Source organism: Notechis scutatus, chromosome 5 (assembly GCF_049901735.1).
Source record: "Notechis scutatus isolate UNSWTSFEM ecotype Mainland chromosome 5, rNotScu1.2, whole genome shotgun sequence".
Lineage (NCBI taxonomy): Eukaryota > Metazoa > Chordata > Lepidosauria > Squamata > Elapidae > Notechis > Notechis scutatus.
Genome location: NC_142013.1, coordinates 104,555,258 through 104,574,026, shown reverse-complemented (window position 1 = coordinate 104,574,026; position 18,769 = coordinate 104,555,258). Strand labels below are relative to the sequence as shown.

General features: G+C 36.9%; 1 protein-coding gene across 3 annotated transcripts in view; it reads right to left on the bottom strand.

Moving 5' to 3' along the window:
* DACH1 (dachshund family transcription factor 1) overlaps positions 1 to 18,769 on the bottom strand; it is a 353,275-nt gene that overhangs the window by 23,467 nt on the left and 311,039 nt on the right. For all 3 annotated transcript variants that reach the window (XM_087967432.1, XM_087967433.1, XM_087967434.1), the window contains one exon: positions 13,755 to 13,906. In XM_087967432.1, the coding sequence (XP_087823558.1) occupies positions 13,755 to 13,906 (152 nt within the window). The remainder of the gene's footprint in view (positions 1 to 13,754; positions 13,907 to 18,769) is intronic.

Sequence of the window (18,769 nt, the reverse complement as noted above, 5' to 3'; positions counted from 1 at the left end):
ATTATTTGAAAGAGGAAGCAGGTGATGAATTATGCTCTACTTTAAAAAGGACATTTAATTATGTAGAAGGCATGACATCAGTACAGGTCCAAATCAGGGAAGAAACACATCTTTATACTATACCTAGAAGGTATAGCATTGGAAAGATCTAACAGCAAGACAAGAAAGAAAAAGGAAAGAAAGAAAGAAAGAAAGAAAAAAAACGTCCATTTTGCAACTGGCCACGTCTTCTCCATGAAATACAACTTGGAGGTTTGCAAAGACTAAATCCACACACTTCTTTGTTGATATACTTTAAATCAAAACTAGCTCCAGGAGTTCCATGTGGGACCGATTGCTTATTAAGGATTTCACTGTGGCTTCAGAAAAGGCCTTTTTTTTTTTTTTTTTTTTGCTTTTTACAAAACTTGCAGTGAATTTTCTGAAAGTCCGAATTCAGAAATGAAGAGTGCGATTGCAAAGCATGACCAACTGCAGCCTTTGATTAAGTAATCTGGTGTGAAGGAAAAGCTTCCCTTTTTGCTGTATTACACATAGAAAACATCAACGGACAAAGTAACTCACCAAGCTATGTCATTTTCTGCGATTGTGCAAGGAATGTATCTGTGACAGTCATCCAAAACTACTGGCCTATTGTAGTCAAATTGAGACCAATAGTGAAAAAGGAAATTTAATCCTTTGACATGGATGCACGTGGAATTTGTCTTTGGTCCATTTTATCTGGGACTAAATGGGCAATTCTTTTAGAAAATGGTAAATAGGGGGGTTCTGCCTCCAGCAGAAGGAAGAAATGTCTTGCCTCAGATGGAGAATACTAAATGTAGTAGAGGAGGAATGTCAAACTCAAGGCCCGTAGGCTGCATCTGGCCACAGGGTGCTTAGTTCTGACCAACAGGGCTGGTCTGGAATCAGCAAAGGACCAGCCCGCGGTGCTTCTGCCAGTGAAAATGGAGCTTGAGGGGAGGTGCACATGGAAGGAAAAATAAGGAAAGAGGGGAAGGAAGAACAAAGGGAGAATGTAGAGGGAAGGAAAAAGAAGAAAAGGAAGGAAGGAAAGAAGGAAGGAAGGAAGGAGGGAGGGAGAGAGATTATAATAGTGAGGGAGGGTCTCAGGGAAGTTCTGCCTTAACACTTGGCCACCACAGTGCCATAACTGATGTTGAACTGGCCATGGCCACCATGGCCACACCCATTTCCACCCCTCCGTGGTCAAACACAATCCTGATGTGGCCCTCAATGAAATCGAGTTTGACAGCCCTGCAGTAGAGTATTCCTCCAGTTCAAATATAAGGTCAGATTTTTTTTTTTTTAAAAAAAAAGTGGTATTACAGCCCCAACAAAACCCATCTCTTGTGGTGAAGTGTCAGGAAAGAAGTTAAAATTCACAAGCGACCTTCCTTTCCTTTGGGTGATCCCTCTTTTCTGAATCATAGAAACGAGCTGCTATGGCAACTGCCATCTTTTTTCCCCCTCCAAACGACACACATTCATGTACATGTTTCTTCTTCATCAGGAACAAACAATTAGTAACAAATGAAAGAGATCATTACATCAAGTGCCCTTTTAGATCACCCCAATTAAAACTTTAGTTTAGCTGTATTTTAATTCTAACATACCAAATTCTAATTTTCTGCTCTGATTGCTCTTGTTGACTTATCTTTGAAAGATGTATTCGCAGTGCAAAGCCTAGAGATTTATTTAGCAACATGCCAATGCTGGCACCACTTAACGTGTTGATTGGTTGTATTATCAGTAGCAATGGAAAATAAATTACTATTAAACTATTATTGTCCTTGGCTGACAAAACACAATATTTTGTTGTTCTTTAAATATGAAACAATCATGGATAAACATGGAGAATAATGCTAAGCTAAAAGCATGATGGGGTAATTTTTATCTTAAGCACCTTCGCAAAGCAGGAAGCTTTAAAGGACATTGAACATTTTGACTGGGCTGAGGACCATCTTGTCTTCTCTCTCTGTTATTCCCTCAACATATTTCTGAAACAATTTGTTCTAATGTGGTTTATGGAAATGCTGCTCATTATGGCTGGGAAAAACATGGTTTTTTTGGCTCAGCAGCCCACTAGGGACCACTTAGAACCTACAGAAAATGAACTTTCATATTTTGAAGTTGCATCCAGCACCTTCAGCAGGGCAGCCAAGAGAGACACCAGGCTGATGCCAACATGAAAGCATCTGGTCCTGCCAATGAACATCTAATGTGATGTACTTGGAAAGAACGGGATTCTTTGACATTGTATCTGGATGAGCAAATTCAATACTATGGCAATGAACATCTGAACGGGGGTTTGTATGTCAGGCTGAAAGACTTCACAGAGAGGCTGGGAAGCAAACTCTTACGGTGTTTATTTAGCTGCCCTGCTTGCTAAGGAATGCAGGTTGTTTGATGTATGTCAAAGAAAAACCATGAGGATTCACTCAACACTTTTAAAATAAATTCTTACCTAATGAAATTACACTGCTAATTAGTAGACACGAATGCTTTACTATCAAGAGATCTTAACGGCAAACTTATGTTGACTTCTTTGTTCTTGTTTTTTTCCTCATTCTCATATTTTCTGCTTCAACCTACAAGGAATGTGAAGCTTTTCCGATCCTATTATGCTTCATCTCTAATCATCATTGGATATTGTGAGTAGGAGTGGTGGCAATCAAAGTTCAACCATATCAGGAGATCCACCACAATACTAAATTTCTCCTCCTCTTTCTCCTCCTCCTCCACCTCCTCCTCTTCCTCTTCTTCCTCCTCCTCCTCCTCCACCTCCTCCTCCTCCTCTTCCTCTTCCTCCTACTCCTCCTCTTTCACAGGGACAATTTATAATTAAGTTTTAATCTGGGGATCTTTTCATTACATAAAGTAGAACCTTCCTCTTTTGGGGCTACAATCTGGGTCTTCGAAAAATATCAATTGAATCTTCTGAAAGTTTTACATTTTTTTTTAAAAAAATGAAATTTCTGTAGATTTCCTAAAGTTTGTATAGTAAAAAGCAGAAGTTTTTTCTTCTTCTTCTCTGCTGCTAATGCATCAATGGTGACCATAGAAAATAACCAGTGATAAGAAAGGAAAGAAGAAAATGGGAACATTTACCAGGGAGGATAAAGATGGACTTTCAAACATGTAGAGGATGACCTCAAGAAAAGGAAGAGAACTATCTGATATGAGAGCTGTGCTATCCTTCTCTGCTTAGTGAATTTCTCTCCACAAAATTTTTTTTTGTTTGGTTTGGGTTGGAAAGCCCGAAGCCTCCCTTAAATACTTCTACTTTAGGTGTCTCTTGCTCTCAGCTAAAACAAGTGTTGGAAGAAATATCCTTCTGGGTTCAGTTCCAAGTGGGGAAAAAGACACTGGATTCATGGAAGTTGCTTGGAAAGAAGGTTTATTGAAGAACAGGATCACATGCCTTGGAGATCCTGTGGAAAAAGGGAAGAGATGCTGAGAGTCCCTGGGTTTTATGCCCTCTGTTGGGATTTGAATTTGAGCTTGTATTCTGATTGGTTGTCAGATTCCCATGGGGCCATGCAGGGGCAACTCTATAGGCTGTCCTGAATCCCAGGCTTGGTTGAGCCTTGCTGGATGATGGTGTAATGAAAGGGCTTTGGGGTTCCTATTATGGGTCTGCCTGAAGGAGGCAGACCTTTGTTATGTAGAGTAGACTGGCCCAGGCCTTAATGGCCCATTAACAAAGTGAGTTTCTGATTCTCTGAGTTTCTACATCTCTTTTAGGGGAAATATTCTGCCTTTTTAGTATATCTTAAAATATTTCATTTTCCTAGGTGAGGGGTGGATTTTAACTTCCGACACCATCCAAAATGCTTTAAATAAATGGCTTTCTCTGAATAATTGCAGCTCTTATTCATCTCCTTAGAAACTCAGGACGATTGAAAGGTATCTTTGGACACCCTTGGATTGTCCTTATGTTTCTGGCTGCCTGAGCTGTATTTTTAGCCAGGCATGGCACCGTGCTGGGTTTGTGTGTGAGAAAGAAAAGGAAGAAGAGGCAGACTTCGTTTGACTGGAACCTGTTATTTTTGCAGTAATCCTGGCTCCTTAGCTCCAATTTACAATTTTTTTCACCTATCATAGCTGGCTAAAGATGGACCAAGTTTAAATTCATGCCCAATTGACCACAAAACTCTCTGGAGTGATCACTTTCCCAGAGCCCAACCAACAGGTGTACAGGTTATTTATTAGAGGGATCAATAAATACAATGACTAATTGTGCAAGCATTCGCAGATTATCTGGTTTTCATTTTAGAAGACCCTTTAGAAACAGCATCAAAATTGATAGAAAAGATAGAGACATATGGAAAGGTGGCTGGTTTGAAAATAAATAAAGATAAGACAAAGATCTTGACAACGAATATGCTATCAAGACAAAAGGAAGAATTGGCAGATCTATTGAAAATTCAGGTCATGAATAAGATCAAGTACTTGGGGATACATTTGACAGCAAGATGTAGTACACTAAAAGAGAATAATTATATCAAACTTAAGCAGCAGATAGCGCTAGATTTGGCGAAATGGGAAAATTTACAACTATCATTAATAGGGAGAATATCAACAATCAAGATGAATATATTACCCAGAATTTTATATTTGTTCCAAACAATTCCAATTAGGCTTGGAAAAGATTACTTTGAAGGTTTAAATAAAATTGTGTTGAAATATATATGGCAAGGTAAGAAAGCGAGAATAAAGTTAAAACTTTTGCAATATGCCAGAATAAGAGGAGGATTTGGTTTGCCTAATTAAGAGTTGTATTACCAAGCTACAAATTTGATGTGGATTAAGGAATGGATAACATTAAGAAATACTAGATTGTTGACACTAGGACATGATTTGTTGTTGGGGTGGCATGCCTTTCTATGGTATAAAGGAACTAAAACACAGGGGTATTTTAGAAGATATTATATACGGGAGTCTCTATGGTTAAACTGGGAGAAGACTAAAAGACAATGTTATTTGAAAATTCCAGTCTGGCTATCGACTATTGAAGCATTTTCTTATCCTATAATATATAAAAAGGAACAAACAGTTAGATATGGTGAAATATTGAATGAAAAGGGTGAACTTAGATCTATGCAAAAATGAGAGAAACAAGGTATAAAGATGAATTGGTTTTCATATGCGCAAATACATTCAAGGTATGATAAAGATTCTAAAACAGAAGGTTTCTATGACAAACTGACTGATTTAGATAAGATTTTGACAGGTACTGATGAAAAGGTGATTAAAAAATTGTATGGATATTTATTAGAAATTAAACTAGAAGAAGAACAAGTTAAAGAAACTATGATTGCTTGGGGAAAGAATTTTGGATATGGGATTGATCTAGAGAAATGGCAAAAAATGTGGTCTCAAAATTATAAAATGACAATGTCAACAGCATATAAAGAAAATTTGTATAAGATGTTTTACAGGTGGCATTTTCCCCCAACAATAATAGCAAGAATGTTCAAGAATAATTCCGAAAAATGTTGGAAATGTCATCAGACATCTGGCTCATATTACTATATGTGGTGGACTTGTGCAGATGCTAAAAAATATTGGACTAAAATCCACATGTGGTTGGAAAAAATGACAAAAAAGCATATAGATTTGAAACCAGAGATATTTTTATTGGGAATTTTATCTGAAATATATAGTAAAGAATTGAAATACTTGATCGCAAATGTATTAACAGGATTGTATTTGCTAAAAACTGGAAAAATGAGAAAATGCCATTACAGGAGGAAATCATTAAGAAAATATTGGAAAGTGCTGAAATGAGTAGATTGACATTTGAAATCAGAGAACAAGATGAATTTTATAAAATTTGGGATCTATTCTATCAATGGTTAGACAATAAAACATGGTAATGAAATATGTAGATTCTTAGAAAATAATAAATATATAAAGATGTATTCTTTTCTTATTATATCTACAAAATGATTGTAGGATAGATTTGAGATGATAATATGAACTGTTATAAAACAAATTAAGTAAAATATGGAATATTTCATAAAACATGAATGAATAAAAGTATAGTCAAATGATTGATTAACAATGATATTAACGTATTTAATATTTGATTGAAAATATGAGAATATATACAATGTAATTGTAATTGAAGACTACGGAATGGAAGCACAAAACAATTTGTAAACCAACTGGCACACTGTATGTATATATATGGAAGATGGCTTGATGTTTTTATGTTTTGTTTGTTTATGTTTGTCTTAAAAACCAATAAAAACTTTATTTAAAAAAATGACTAATTGTAATTCATGGCTAGAAGATAATGTGTGTCACTCAGGGTTGAACTGTAGACTCTTCAGTACTCTCTGAGCTTGGTAGTTTTCTTGTAGAAGTTTCATTACCCATCTAGGTAACATCATCAGTGCAACATGCATTGAGCACTGATAATTTACCTAGTTGGTAATGAAACATCAGCAAGAAAATCACCGAGTATCAGAGAGCATAATTGTAATTTCCTCAATTAAGCAGCTTCCTCTTCTGGAAAACAACTAACTATTCAGATAGTTGTTTGTTACACCTGAACTTTGCTTCTAGTAGACTTCTGTAAGTCTCACAAGATCTGATGATCAGAGTTTATTCAGACCTAGACTGATTTGTTTTTATTGATTCTATATTCTATATATAGGGATAGAATCAAGTTCATGTGAAGAATTACTTTATAATGCCTTGCTAAGACCATGCTTGGAATATTGTGTCCAGTTTTGGTCACCATGATATAAAAAGATGTTGAGACTCTAGAAAGAGAGAAGAGCAACAAAGATGATTAGGGAACTGGAGGCTAAAAGATATGAAGAATGGTTGTAGGAATTGGGTGTGTCTAGTCTAACAAAGAGAAGGAATACAGGTGACATGCAGTGTTCCAATATTTGAGGAACTGATAGAAAGAAGAGGAGGTCAACCCATGCTCCAAAGCATCTGAAGACAGAACAAAAAACAATGATTGGAAACTAATCAGAAAGAGAACCAACCTAGAACTTAGAAGAAATTTGAGCGAGAAAAATTAATGAGTGGAACAACTTTCTCCAGTGCTACAACACTGAACATTTAAAAAAAAAGAGAGATTGGACAACCATTCAGACAACCATTCAGACAATCTGAAATGATATAGAATTTCCTGCTTCAGCTAGAAGACTTCCAAAGTCCCTTCTAATTCTGTTATACTCTTATTTTCCACTGTTTACCTAGGGGTATAGTTTTGATATTGTGAGTCAACTTTTTAAAGAGAAAGATCAGAGGTGCGATTCAGCAGGTTCTGACCAGTTCTGGAGAACCGGTAGTGGAAATTTTGAGTAGTTCAGAGAACCAGCAAATACCACCTCTGACTGGAGATTTTATAGTATTCTTCCCCTGCCATGCCCACCGAGCCACGCCCACAGAACCGGTAATAAAAAAAATTGAAAGAAAGACTGACAATGAGAGAAAGAAGGCACACAACTTGAGAGAGAAAGAAAATACCTTCAGTATAGTGTAAATCATTCTTCCTGTGCCTTAACACCTGAAGCTTTTACGCTTGCATCTGGGCCTCAATTTCCAAGCCCAGATTCAAGTACAGTCTACTTTTCTTGGTCTCTCCAATTACTTCCTTTTTTCTCTTGAACAGCTTATGGAAGGAAAACATTCATATGCCTCCAAAGAGGCAAAACACTTTCTCGGCTGATCTCAAACCAGAATGATTTCTCCCAAAAGCCCACATTTCAGCATTAAAAAGCAAAAAAAAATCAATGACACATGCCAAAGGAGTCAAAAAAGTCAAAACAACAGCTTGGGTTGCACAGCTGTGGCCCTGACACCATTTGGAAAAAAAGGGATTTTTTAAAATTCCAATCTGTTTTATCTATGTTAAAGAATCTGCTTTTACCTTTTTTGCAGTTAACTCTACTTACAGTGGACTTTGCAACTTTTAATGTGTTTCGATTGTACCTTTATATTTGTATTTTATTTTACTCCCCTTACAATCATGTCTTCTTTGTTTGCTTCCATGAGAAAGTAGATGGCAAACGTAATAAGATTTTGGCAACTGTTTAAAACATTATTATTATTATTATTATTATTATTATTATTATTATTATTATTATTATTATTATTATTATTATTATTATTGGTAGTAGCAATAATAGTACTATTTCATTTTCTTGACTTTATATCTGTTTCTAATATCCATTGTTGTTTTTAAGTCTTCCATTGTTTTTAGAGAATTGTTGTGGATAAATTGTCCTGTGAAACACTCAATTGAAAATGGCAAAGAAATCAATTGATTAATCAATATTACAACTTGAATATTCTGTTGAATTCACCCAGTGAATTAATATTATAATAATATCATATCATATCATATCATATCGTATGTGTGTGTGTGTGTGTGTGTTCAAAAAAAGGGAAATGACTTCTTTGAAAATAGTTTTCACTGAAAAGCATGGTGTAGGTATTATAGAATAATTCATTTGTATTTTGTTTTTTTAATCAAACTTTGAAATAAAACAAGGTTAAAGTCATAATTTGAACTGGCCTACCCACTTTTGTTTCCAATTACTATTTTTAAATAGCTAATAAATCATTTCAACAAATCATTTGAAATATATTGATAACACTATTTAACCAACCAATTCATTATTCTGTAAACTCAGGAGTCATATGTACACAAGTAAACAAAGTAGAGAACCTGTTAACTTTTCCCTTTTATTAACATCTCATAAATAGTGGCAGAAGCCAGATAAAAATTGTGGGAATAAAATTGCAGTTTTTGTTTGACTTAATGTTTGCAAATTATTGTATAGAAACTTCCCACATACAAACACAATCATTCTTTTGTTTTATCTACATGACTTCATCCTTCAGACTATGTTCAAACTGTCACATCCTTAGCTCTTGTTTTGTTTATAAAACAAATATGCTTCTATTTTACAGCAGATCTTCAGATTATTAAGAAGTGAAATTTATTTGGCATTATCGGCTCTGTATACATACATATCATTATGTATAAAGCATGAATTAATAATAGGATTGTGAACTATTTTTAGTTGATCAATTATATTACTCTAAGAATGAATCAGTGGGTCTATTGATTAAGCTTACTTTGATTTGCAAATCATTACCAGAAGCTAAACTGCATTTTAAAGCCCACAAAAAGTATGAACACAGGACAGTTTAATAAAGTGTAGCTGCTCTTTATTGCTAAAGAACATCCTATCTCCTCACTATCTTCTCTTTCATTTCCTGAAAAAACAGAATTAAAGTTTAATTCTCGCCATGGTTGGTATATCTGTTGATGTCTTTATATCTAAAATTGAGAGTGGATCTTTTTTTCTCCCCTAGAATATCTTCATCATAAATTTTTACTTTGGAGACTTCTGGGTACCAGCACGTCAGTGGCACCTGTGATTCTTCTCTTAGCGAGTTTTATTTGCTTCCAAATCCCACCTGGAAAATATGCTCCCAATGTCAAATATGTATGTGGTAGAAGGAAGAATGAGAAGTCTTTCAGCTGTTTAGAAGACATGTCTAATGTGTCCATGGAGATTCTCAGTCATCCAGGTCATGGTTGTCCCAAAGGTGTTTTTTTCAAGAGGCAACTGGACTTCCTTGCTTTTTTTTTTTTGAAGACGTTTCGCCCCTCTCAGAATGTGACTCGGAGGGGGAGGCTGAACAGCTGACAGGAGTGGGAGTGGCTCTGTTGGCTGTGGAAGAAACTGGGGAAGTGCAAAGTCCAGCTGGGCAGAGTAGGGAAGAGGTAGAACAAGGGAGAAGGAATTTGGAGGAAGACCCAGGCCCACCCCCTCTTCATCCTAGGGCACGCAGGGAGGAATAGAGAAGGGAGCAATGTGAGCTGCATGGCTTATGAGGGAGGAAAGGGCCCCAATTCCCTTCATTAGCTGCAGCTGGGAACACAGTGTATAGAAGAGGAAGCTGCACACAGCAAGTTGTTGGGAGCAAATGTGAATTTATCTTGTATCGTTGTGGCTTATCTGTGCTCCTGGCGTCTTCCCAACTGTGTGAGTTTTGCTCTGCTTTCAAGTCTGAAATTCCTTCTCCTGCCCTGTCAAGTTAATTACTTCAGCTTGGTGTTTGGATTTTTAGTTACAGTTTGTATGTACCTTGTTTTGGACTGAATTTTCTACAGTTAAAAATTGGGAGAGTTTTTTTTTTCTCCAGCTGAAGGTAACCTGGACATCGGGTGCAAAGTTGGAGATAATAAAGGGACTCTTACTGCTTATTTGACTGTGTTGCCTTTGTGCCATGCCCTGGGTCATCACAAGTTGCCTCTTGAAAAAAGCACCTTTGGGACGACGTGTCTAAAGCTTCAGAAATAATTTGGGAGAGGTGGATGTTAGAACTCTTTAAGGCAACCGCATCATCTCCCATGCTCCCCTTCAAAGTGCCTTCATGAATTGCAGACCAAAACTACATTTGCTCTCTGAAATCATCTGTCTGGAAGTGACTCTACAGGCATTATTTATGCCTTTTTACAGAGTGATCGGTTGGAAATCTTGTTCATAAGCAAACCAACATGGTCAAGCTAAGCTATTATGTATGTCCTTGGTTCAGAACCAATTTGACACCATGATTTGAATCCCTGTGCAATCCAGACATAGGACATCCTATCTAGGTCTGCATACAAGTACAGTGAGCTCCACTGAATTCAGTAAGGGCTACTTTAGCATCTATTTCAAACAGGGCTTAAATGTCTTTTAGAGGATCTTTGCTCTACGTGAAATCATATTCAGATAGTCACAAAGGCTCTCAAACGAACCACAGAATTTTATTTTCACTTGTACAGGACTCTGGAAAATATTCCTGACCTGGGAGCACACCTCAATCCCAGCCACAGGCAGAATAATGGATCAGCTGCCAGTGAACCAGAATGCCTCTGTCTTGCTTTGGCATACCCCATTAGAGACCCTAAGTTTGTTGCTGCTGCCCTCAAGGACATTTCCATCAGCAGAATTCTCTAATGAGCTTTTGTGTGTGTGTGTGTGTGTGTGTGTGTGTGTGTGTGTGTGGGGGGTTGGGGGGAGGGGCAAATGGATGGCCAGGTGTACCCTTTGGCTAACAAAAGTACTCTCAGACAGGAAGCTGGAGATAACTTTGCCAAGTTGGAAGAATGCTGACTTGGCTTTTGCTTTGCGGTTCAATTTTCAGCTTCATTTGGATAGTAAGATCGAATTAGGTATCTCCCTGTGTAGGGCTAAATAATAACACAGAAACAATAAATATCTTTTATCCTTTCTCAAACCAGCTATTAATTTTGTACACCTCTCATGTCTAGAATCTTACAAATTTATGAACATAATTACACTCCCATTTTTCATAGAGAGCTATAATGCTATTTTTTAATGGTTTACTATTATATTAATCTTTGATACCCCAATCTACCTGAATCTATTAAAGTTTTAATGTGGTGCTCGGTAGTCTTCCAGCACTTCAACTGTGTAAACTAAGCTTGCAAATTCTGCTAAGTCCCCTCCCTCTCTTATCTCTCTATCTCTACCATCTCCATCTTTATCTCTATCTCTATCTAAAGCTCTCTCTCTATTATCTATCATCTATCTATCTATCTATCTATCTATCTATCTATCTCTCCTTTTTGTCTCTTTTAACACTAAAACTTCCTTTTTATGACCCCATTATCCTTTAATTCAGGGTAGACTTGGAGCAATTGGATGGAGCTGACAGTTTACTGGCTGGATGCCCTTCCTGACACCACACAAAGTTTGCAGCAGATTTCTTTTTCTTTGTAGCCTAGGAGAGAAACATCTGCTGCTACCTAGGATTGAACTCTCAAGACGAGGGCTTTCACCACTAGGTCACCATGGCCCTCTCTTGTAGCTTCCAATACTAGTAACTCAAAATTATGTTCATATTAGGAAGAAAGTTCCTAGTTCATACTTATTTGGAGATTTATGCTCAGCTATTTGTTTTATCCTGGAATCAGATGATTGTAAAAAAAATTCCACCTCACATAGGCAAGATTCACAAATGTACAGGTAACGTCCCTAGGGATCACTGAATAGTGATTTTTCTACCTAATATTCATTGTGCTTGCTTAAAACTTCAAATCCTTCCTAGGAAATTTTCAGAAAACCTAGTATCTCCCTTATCTTTATCCTCAAATAGGATAAAAAAAGTCCTTCATCATCATCTTTATTATTCATCATTGTCATCAAAAAAGCACCACAAAGAATGTTCTTTCTGCACCAACTCAGAAAGCTCAAACTGCCCAAAGAGTTGCTGATTCAATTCTACAGAGGAATTATTGAGTCTGTCATCTGCACCCCTATAACCGTCTGGTTTGGCTCTGTGAACAGGACAGACACAGACTTCAATGGATAATTAGAACTGCAGAAAAAAACCATTGCTACCAACCTGTCTTCCATTGAAGACTGTATACTGAACGAGTCAAAAGGGGGGCTGTGAAAATATCTACAGACTCCTCACATCATGGACATAAATTGTTTCAACTTCTACCCTCAAAATGATGCTATAGGGCACTGCACACCAGAACAACTAAACACAAGGACAGCTTTTTTCCTGAATGCCATCACTCTGCTAAACAACTAATTCCCACAACACTGTCAACTTATTTACTAAGACTGTATTACTATTATTCCTCTACTACCAGATTATAATAACACTTCTTAGCGCCTATCTCTTCCCACTTATGACTATAACCGTGTTGCTTGTATCTTTACAATTTATATTGCTTTATTTGTTTCCTAGTATGATTTTACTGCTTATTAGTAACCTATGACTATCACTAAGTGTTGCATCTTGTGATTCTTGATGAACGTATTTTATTTTTTCTTTATGTACACTGAGAGCTTATGCACCAAAGGCAAATTCCTTGTGTGTCTAATCACACTTGGCCAATAAAGAATTCTATTCTATTCTATTCTATTCTATTCTATTCTATTCTATTCTATTCTATTCTATTCTATTCTATTCTATTCTATTCTATTCTATTCTATTCTATCCTATCCTATCCTATCCTATCCTATCCTATCCTATCCTATTCCATTCCATTCTTATACAATCACACTTGGCCAATAAAATATTCTATTCTATTCTATTCTATTCTATTCTATTCTATTCTATTCTATTCTATTCTATTCTATTCTATTCTCAAATGCATTTGTTTAAACACAAATTCCTAAAGTGACTTTTGTATTAAAGGCATATTTTCTGCAGGTCAATCAATGCCATCTGAAACTTTTCATTCCAAAAGGCTCAGTCAATTGAGTGCCCTCAATGAAGTCAGAATGATTCCTGTGAACGTTTATTGTTTAACAGAGAAGAATCTCCCACCACTTGCAACATCAGCAGCACATTCACTTGTGAAGCCTCTTTTATATGTGGCATTCAGGCGGGTTTTTAGTGCAGTGCCTAGAGGTGAAGATGCTCAACTCTCACTCAGAAGGATGAGAATTCAATCCTAGGCAGCGACAGATGTTTCTTTATCAGGGTGCATAGAGAAAATATCTACTGTGAACTCCGTGTAGGCATCAGGAAAGTTGATCGGCCAGTAAATGCTCAGCAACATTCCATCACCCTGACTCCACCCCGAATAATGGGATTAAAGAGTTGTAAAAAAGAAAAAAAAAGTGGATTCTTAAAACTCATTTGATTACGTTGCTGCCTTTAATAGTTCAAATGAATGAAATGTTAGTTGAAGTTAAAGTTCCAGCACCTTTTTTCTCCCTTGTTCTATGGTGTCCTACCTGGATATTCGTCAGGAGGGTTTCTATGGAGGACAATCCATCAGGAAATAGAAAAGGAGATGGGAATCCAGGAGGAAGAGGTTGTCCGTGGCCAGTTAGCGAAAGTTTGTCAAGGCTGTCTCTTGTGGTTGGTGTGGAGAGCGGGGTCTCATCTGTATGTGATTGAAACAAAAATATAGAACAAGTTACGCTTGTCTGTTTTTATTAGACCTCAGTAATGGCTTCCCTAGTGATTTCCAGAACATTTATTGCAAATTGGTTCCTGCTATCAGAAGAAAATGCTTTCTGCTGAATTTTCTTTAATGAAAAAGCAGTGGAGATACAACCAGATAGCATTAATGAGTAACTTTATTAGCCTTTTAAATGCAGCTTCTAATGAGACTGAGTTTACAGTGCCATAGAATCTTTTTAAAACTAATATTATCTCACATATATTTGTGATAATATATTTAAGGCTGACTTTATGGGTAAGTTCCCAATTATCTCATTTTAGCCTGTGCACTGTCTATACGGACAATGAAACGTTTCTTGCTATGATACATATTTTATATGGACCACTTATGATTTATGTTCAAATTATTCTGTGTGTTTATCCAGAGTCAACTATCTCCTTCAACAACAGCCCATTTAACTGCCCATTTCTGAAGAGATAATCTCCACTCCAACAGACATCTTAGAGATGTGAAATTTTTGGTCTCCCCTTGCCCTCCACATATTCATTCCAAAGCTGTTTTCAGAATATTGAAATCAGGAATTTCACTTGGTATAGATACTACCAAGCCTTCAGTTTTTCTGAATACAAACTCTTGTTTTTCATCACCTCATAATAATTTCTACAATTAAACAATGTTTGTGCATCAAGAAAACTACAGCATAGTTCATCTGAAAATAACTTCGATGTTTCTTCCCTATTTTTCTTGGCAACAAGTTCAGATAGGAGGTTGTTGGTTTTTTTTGCTTTTTAAAAGAATCTCCCTCAGAAAATTCCATTACAAAGACAATAGGTAGCAATGGCAGTCTTGACAGCATAAGCATTGGTGGTAATTTATTTTTTAAATAATTTGGGGAGCTATCCTTCTGCTTTGTAATTTGAGGGGAAAGTATTAAACATAGAGAACTATGGGAAAACTTTTAAATAGGAAAAGGAATGATTAAGTTATAACTGCGGCTAGCCTAAGACATCAGTTTTTCAGTATAAAGCATTTTGATTGTTTTCTCTAAAGTAGCTGTTAAAAAAGATTAAAACTCTTGTTTATGCAGAAGTACCAAAAAGGAGGAGGAGGAGGAAGAAGAAAAGAAAGAAACTTGTACAAGAAAGTAATTCTTCTGAATTTTAATAAATATATAATCTATGCTGAGTTACTGCTAAAAACCAATTCAGTGTAGTTATTTAAACTTTTGTCTCATTTTTGGCCTCCTGAGGAATGAACAAGTGTTTAATTTTGCAAATTAAAGTGTTGTTAAAAGAAGATGTAGGGTTTTATGGATGTTTTTACTGCACTGTAAGTTGCTTAGAATTGAGGGAGGGAGGGAGGAAGGAAGGAAGGAAGGAAAGGAAGGAAGGAAGGAAGGAAGGAAGGAAGGAAGTTTTTTCTCCAAGTCTGATTTTAATCTCAACTCTTGACCACAAGAGCAAAAACAAAAAACAACAAAACAAAACACCAAAGATCCAAATTACATCAAGAGAAATAACATTGGTGATAAAATGAACTTCCTATCTTTATTTTGCTTAAGAAAAGTGAAAATGGGAACTCTATCACCAGTCTCTATGATATTCTGTATTTTCCCAATGCTTTGGAGTTTCATCTGAACATTTTCAGTGCTTTTATTTCAAAGCTACAAGCCTTGTTTTTGTCTTAAAGGTTTTTAACGGTTGGAATCATAGCTGTCGTTAAGAGTGTGTCTGTATAATGCACACACAGATCCTTTGTTTTTCCTCTTCACTTTCTGAGTACCTTCAAACTAGGAAATACTTGTTACTCATGTACATGTAATCAGTCCTGTCTGAATAAAACATTTTCTTTTATACAATCACTAACTGTTTAACTGAAATAACAGTAGCTATACTGACCTATAATGTCAGAAGAAGGGATTGAACTTAAGTTGAACTATTTTTGATGAATGTTTAACTTAAAGACAAATAATCTCTCATAATGCGACTTTGTGTGTGTGGTGGTTTTTTGTTTTTTTTTATATCCTGCAAGAAATAAACTCTGGGTGAACATATTGGAAAGAAAACAAATGCATATCTCATATACAGGAAGAGAGGCTATTTGTAGATGCAAGATAAGAGATGACTGAGAAAAACTTTGGGAAAAGTCCTGTTTTTAAAGGAAAAGCAACCATGTTGTAAATATGAACTAATTAAAAATAGCACAACTGTCTTTAAACATAGCAGTGCCATAACCTTGCTTCTAGCAAATCATTAACAGGGTGTGAGGGGTGAAGATGCTTAATTCCTTTTGCATAAAAACAACCAAAGGATACCACATGTTCTCAAAGACTTTGTGATATCCCTAAGCAGTGTTTGTTTATGCCATAAAGTGTCTCACTGATCTTTCCCATCAAGACCACCTCTGATGCTCAGAATGATTGCAGAAGAAAGAGGAGGTGAAAAATATTCACCCTTTTACTGATGGAATTGTGCTTATAAGTGAATTGGGTTGTAGCCCGCCAGCAGCCAGTGGAGCTGGCAGCAGACTTGGACAGTGAGGAGGTTGGCGGAGGAACATGGGCCAGTTCTGGGGTCTGGGGAAGGATCTGACAAGTGCTCTGCATCGGAGGCAGAGATAGGACCAGCTGCCTTCGGAATTGGAGATCAGTGGGGCAAAAGAATAGCTGGAGCCTGTTCCCAATGTGTGCATGAGCAGAGCTGCCAGGAGAAGGGGACAGTTAAGAAACAAGGATTGACTTGGGAGTAAAGGCACAGGTGGATGGTGAATAGCCCCTTCCAGAGGGAATAAAGAAGAGTGAAAGGGAAGTGGGGTTTGCAGGAGACAATTAGTTCATTTAATTAGGGTGAAGATTTGTTCATGACTCTTTGCCAAGTATTTCCTGGTACAACGTGGTGCGTGGAAGCTATCGACCTGGCAACTCTCCAAGCCTGATAAGGCCTATGGTTATAAATCACTCTTGAAAGACTGCCGGGACTTTGCTGGATGTGAATGATAGGAAGCCTAATTAAAAAGGGGCTTTGTCGAGATGAGGGGTCTGCTTCATGATTTTGTAAAACCTAGGGTAGATCAGTAAGTCAAAGACTATCTGTATTGTATTGCAAGGCCCATGTTCCTACAGAGCAGGGCTGTCAAACTCATGGCCCGCAGGCTGTATGTGTCACATGTTGGCCACACCCACGCCCAGTTTAGCGGAGGGGGAAAAAGTCCCAATGCATTACGTAATGCCACCATGACAATGTGAATTTGACACACACACACATACACACACATGGTACAGAAGGTAAACTGTTTTGAACTGAGACAGCCATTTCAACTTTCCAAGCTCCAAATTACACTCAACTACACTCAAGCATGCAAGAAGCAGAGCATTTTAGCTTATATTTCAAATGTAGCATGGCTTTTATTTAATTAGACTATTTCACTATTTAGAAAAAAAACTTGGGGTGCCAAGTTACTCGACTCTGATAATCCGATTACCAACCTTTCAATCTATCAGCTACCCTTTTTCCGTCTTTCAACCACAGCTTGGTCTATCTCAATTAGCAATTGTTATGTTTTTTCACAGGTTGCTAAGTTACAAACATGTATTTCAAGGGAAATAAAAGAACAGGCCTTCTTTTCTGACTACCATCACTTCTTTCCCCAAATGACACAGTAGAGGTTGGCCTTCTTCTAATCTTCTATCCTCTTATAAAACTTCCTTTCTTTCTTCCTTCCCTTCCTTCCACCCACCCACCCATCCATCCATCCAAGCAGTTTACAATGCAGTAAAAACATTCATTCTTTCCTTTCTGCCTTTCCTTGTTTCTATCCTCTGCCAAGCTAAGCCAAGCAACTTCTTCTCAGTCATCTATGTAAATCTTAACATTCCTCCTCCCTTCATTGGAAAGATGTGCAAGAAGCAAGGAGAAGAAAAGGAAAAAAAAAAAAGCTTTCCTTTCATTGTAGAAGTTAAAATTCGATTATTTTCTAAGCTATTGGAATACATTCCATAACACGAAGATTACAAAAGCTGTTTGCAGAGATATTCACTGATGCGGCTAAAATCACAATTAGATTTGAGGCAAAGGTGGAGGGACATGGATATAGCTTTTCATGCAAACAGTTCATTAACAGACCGAATCTAATAGTTGTGCAACAAAGTGTTTTTACTGTAGTTTCCATTTCACCACCCATCATTTACTGCATCCTGTCGGTAGTTGGAATAAGCCCTTGGAGCAAGGCGATGACTTCTTATTCCATGGAAAGGTCAGGCATGTTTTCAGAAGTTCGCACTTTTGTTTTGAAGTACGTTATAAAAAAACAACAACCCATGAATCAGAAGAAGATGGAAAAGCTTTTCCAAGCTTTTAATATTTTCTTTGGAGAACTTCCAAAGCAGTAAAGGTTGGCCATTTCTAATCTCTAAAGTGCGATTAAGGTAAGACACACAAAAGCACAATTCTCACCAAGACAGTTGTGAAATTGGCACCTGGATGAGCAGTTTTACCTTCCATGTCAACCTCCAGAGTTTGCAGTCTTGCTAATAGCAGGTGAATAGAGATACGTGTCTTTCTGTAGTCTTCAATCCAAATATGAAAATATTATAAAGTATGAATGTAAGGGCCCCTTGATTTTTGTTTAATTTTAATTACGCACCCACAATGTCAAATAAAGGGCAAAGAACACAGATTTTTGGTTCCATCTTTGAACTGAGCTTTATCAATGTAATTTGTTTTGACATATGCTGCGTTGTCAGTCTTAGAAAAGAATTACTCCCAAACAAAGCCTTGGGGAGAATAAAAAATTTGAGAAGAACAGCTGGTTTTCTGCGAATCTCCTGTGATGAGGACATATTAC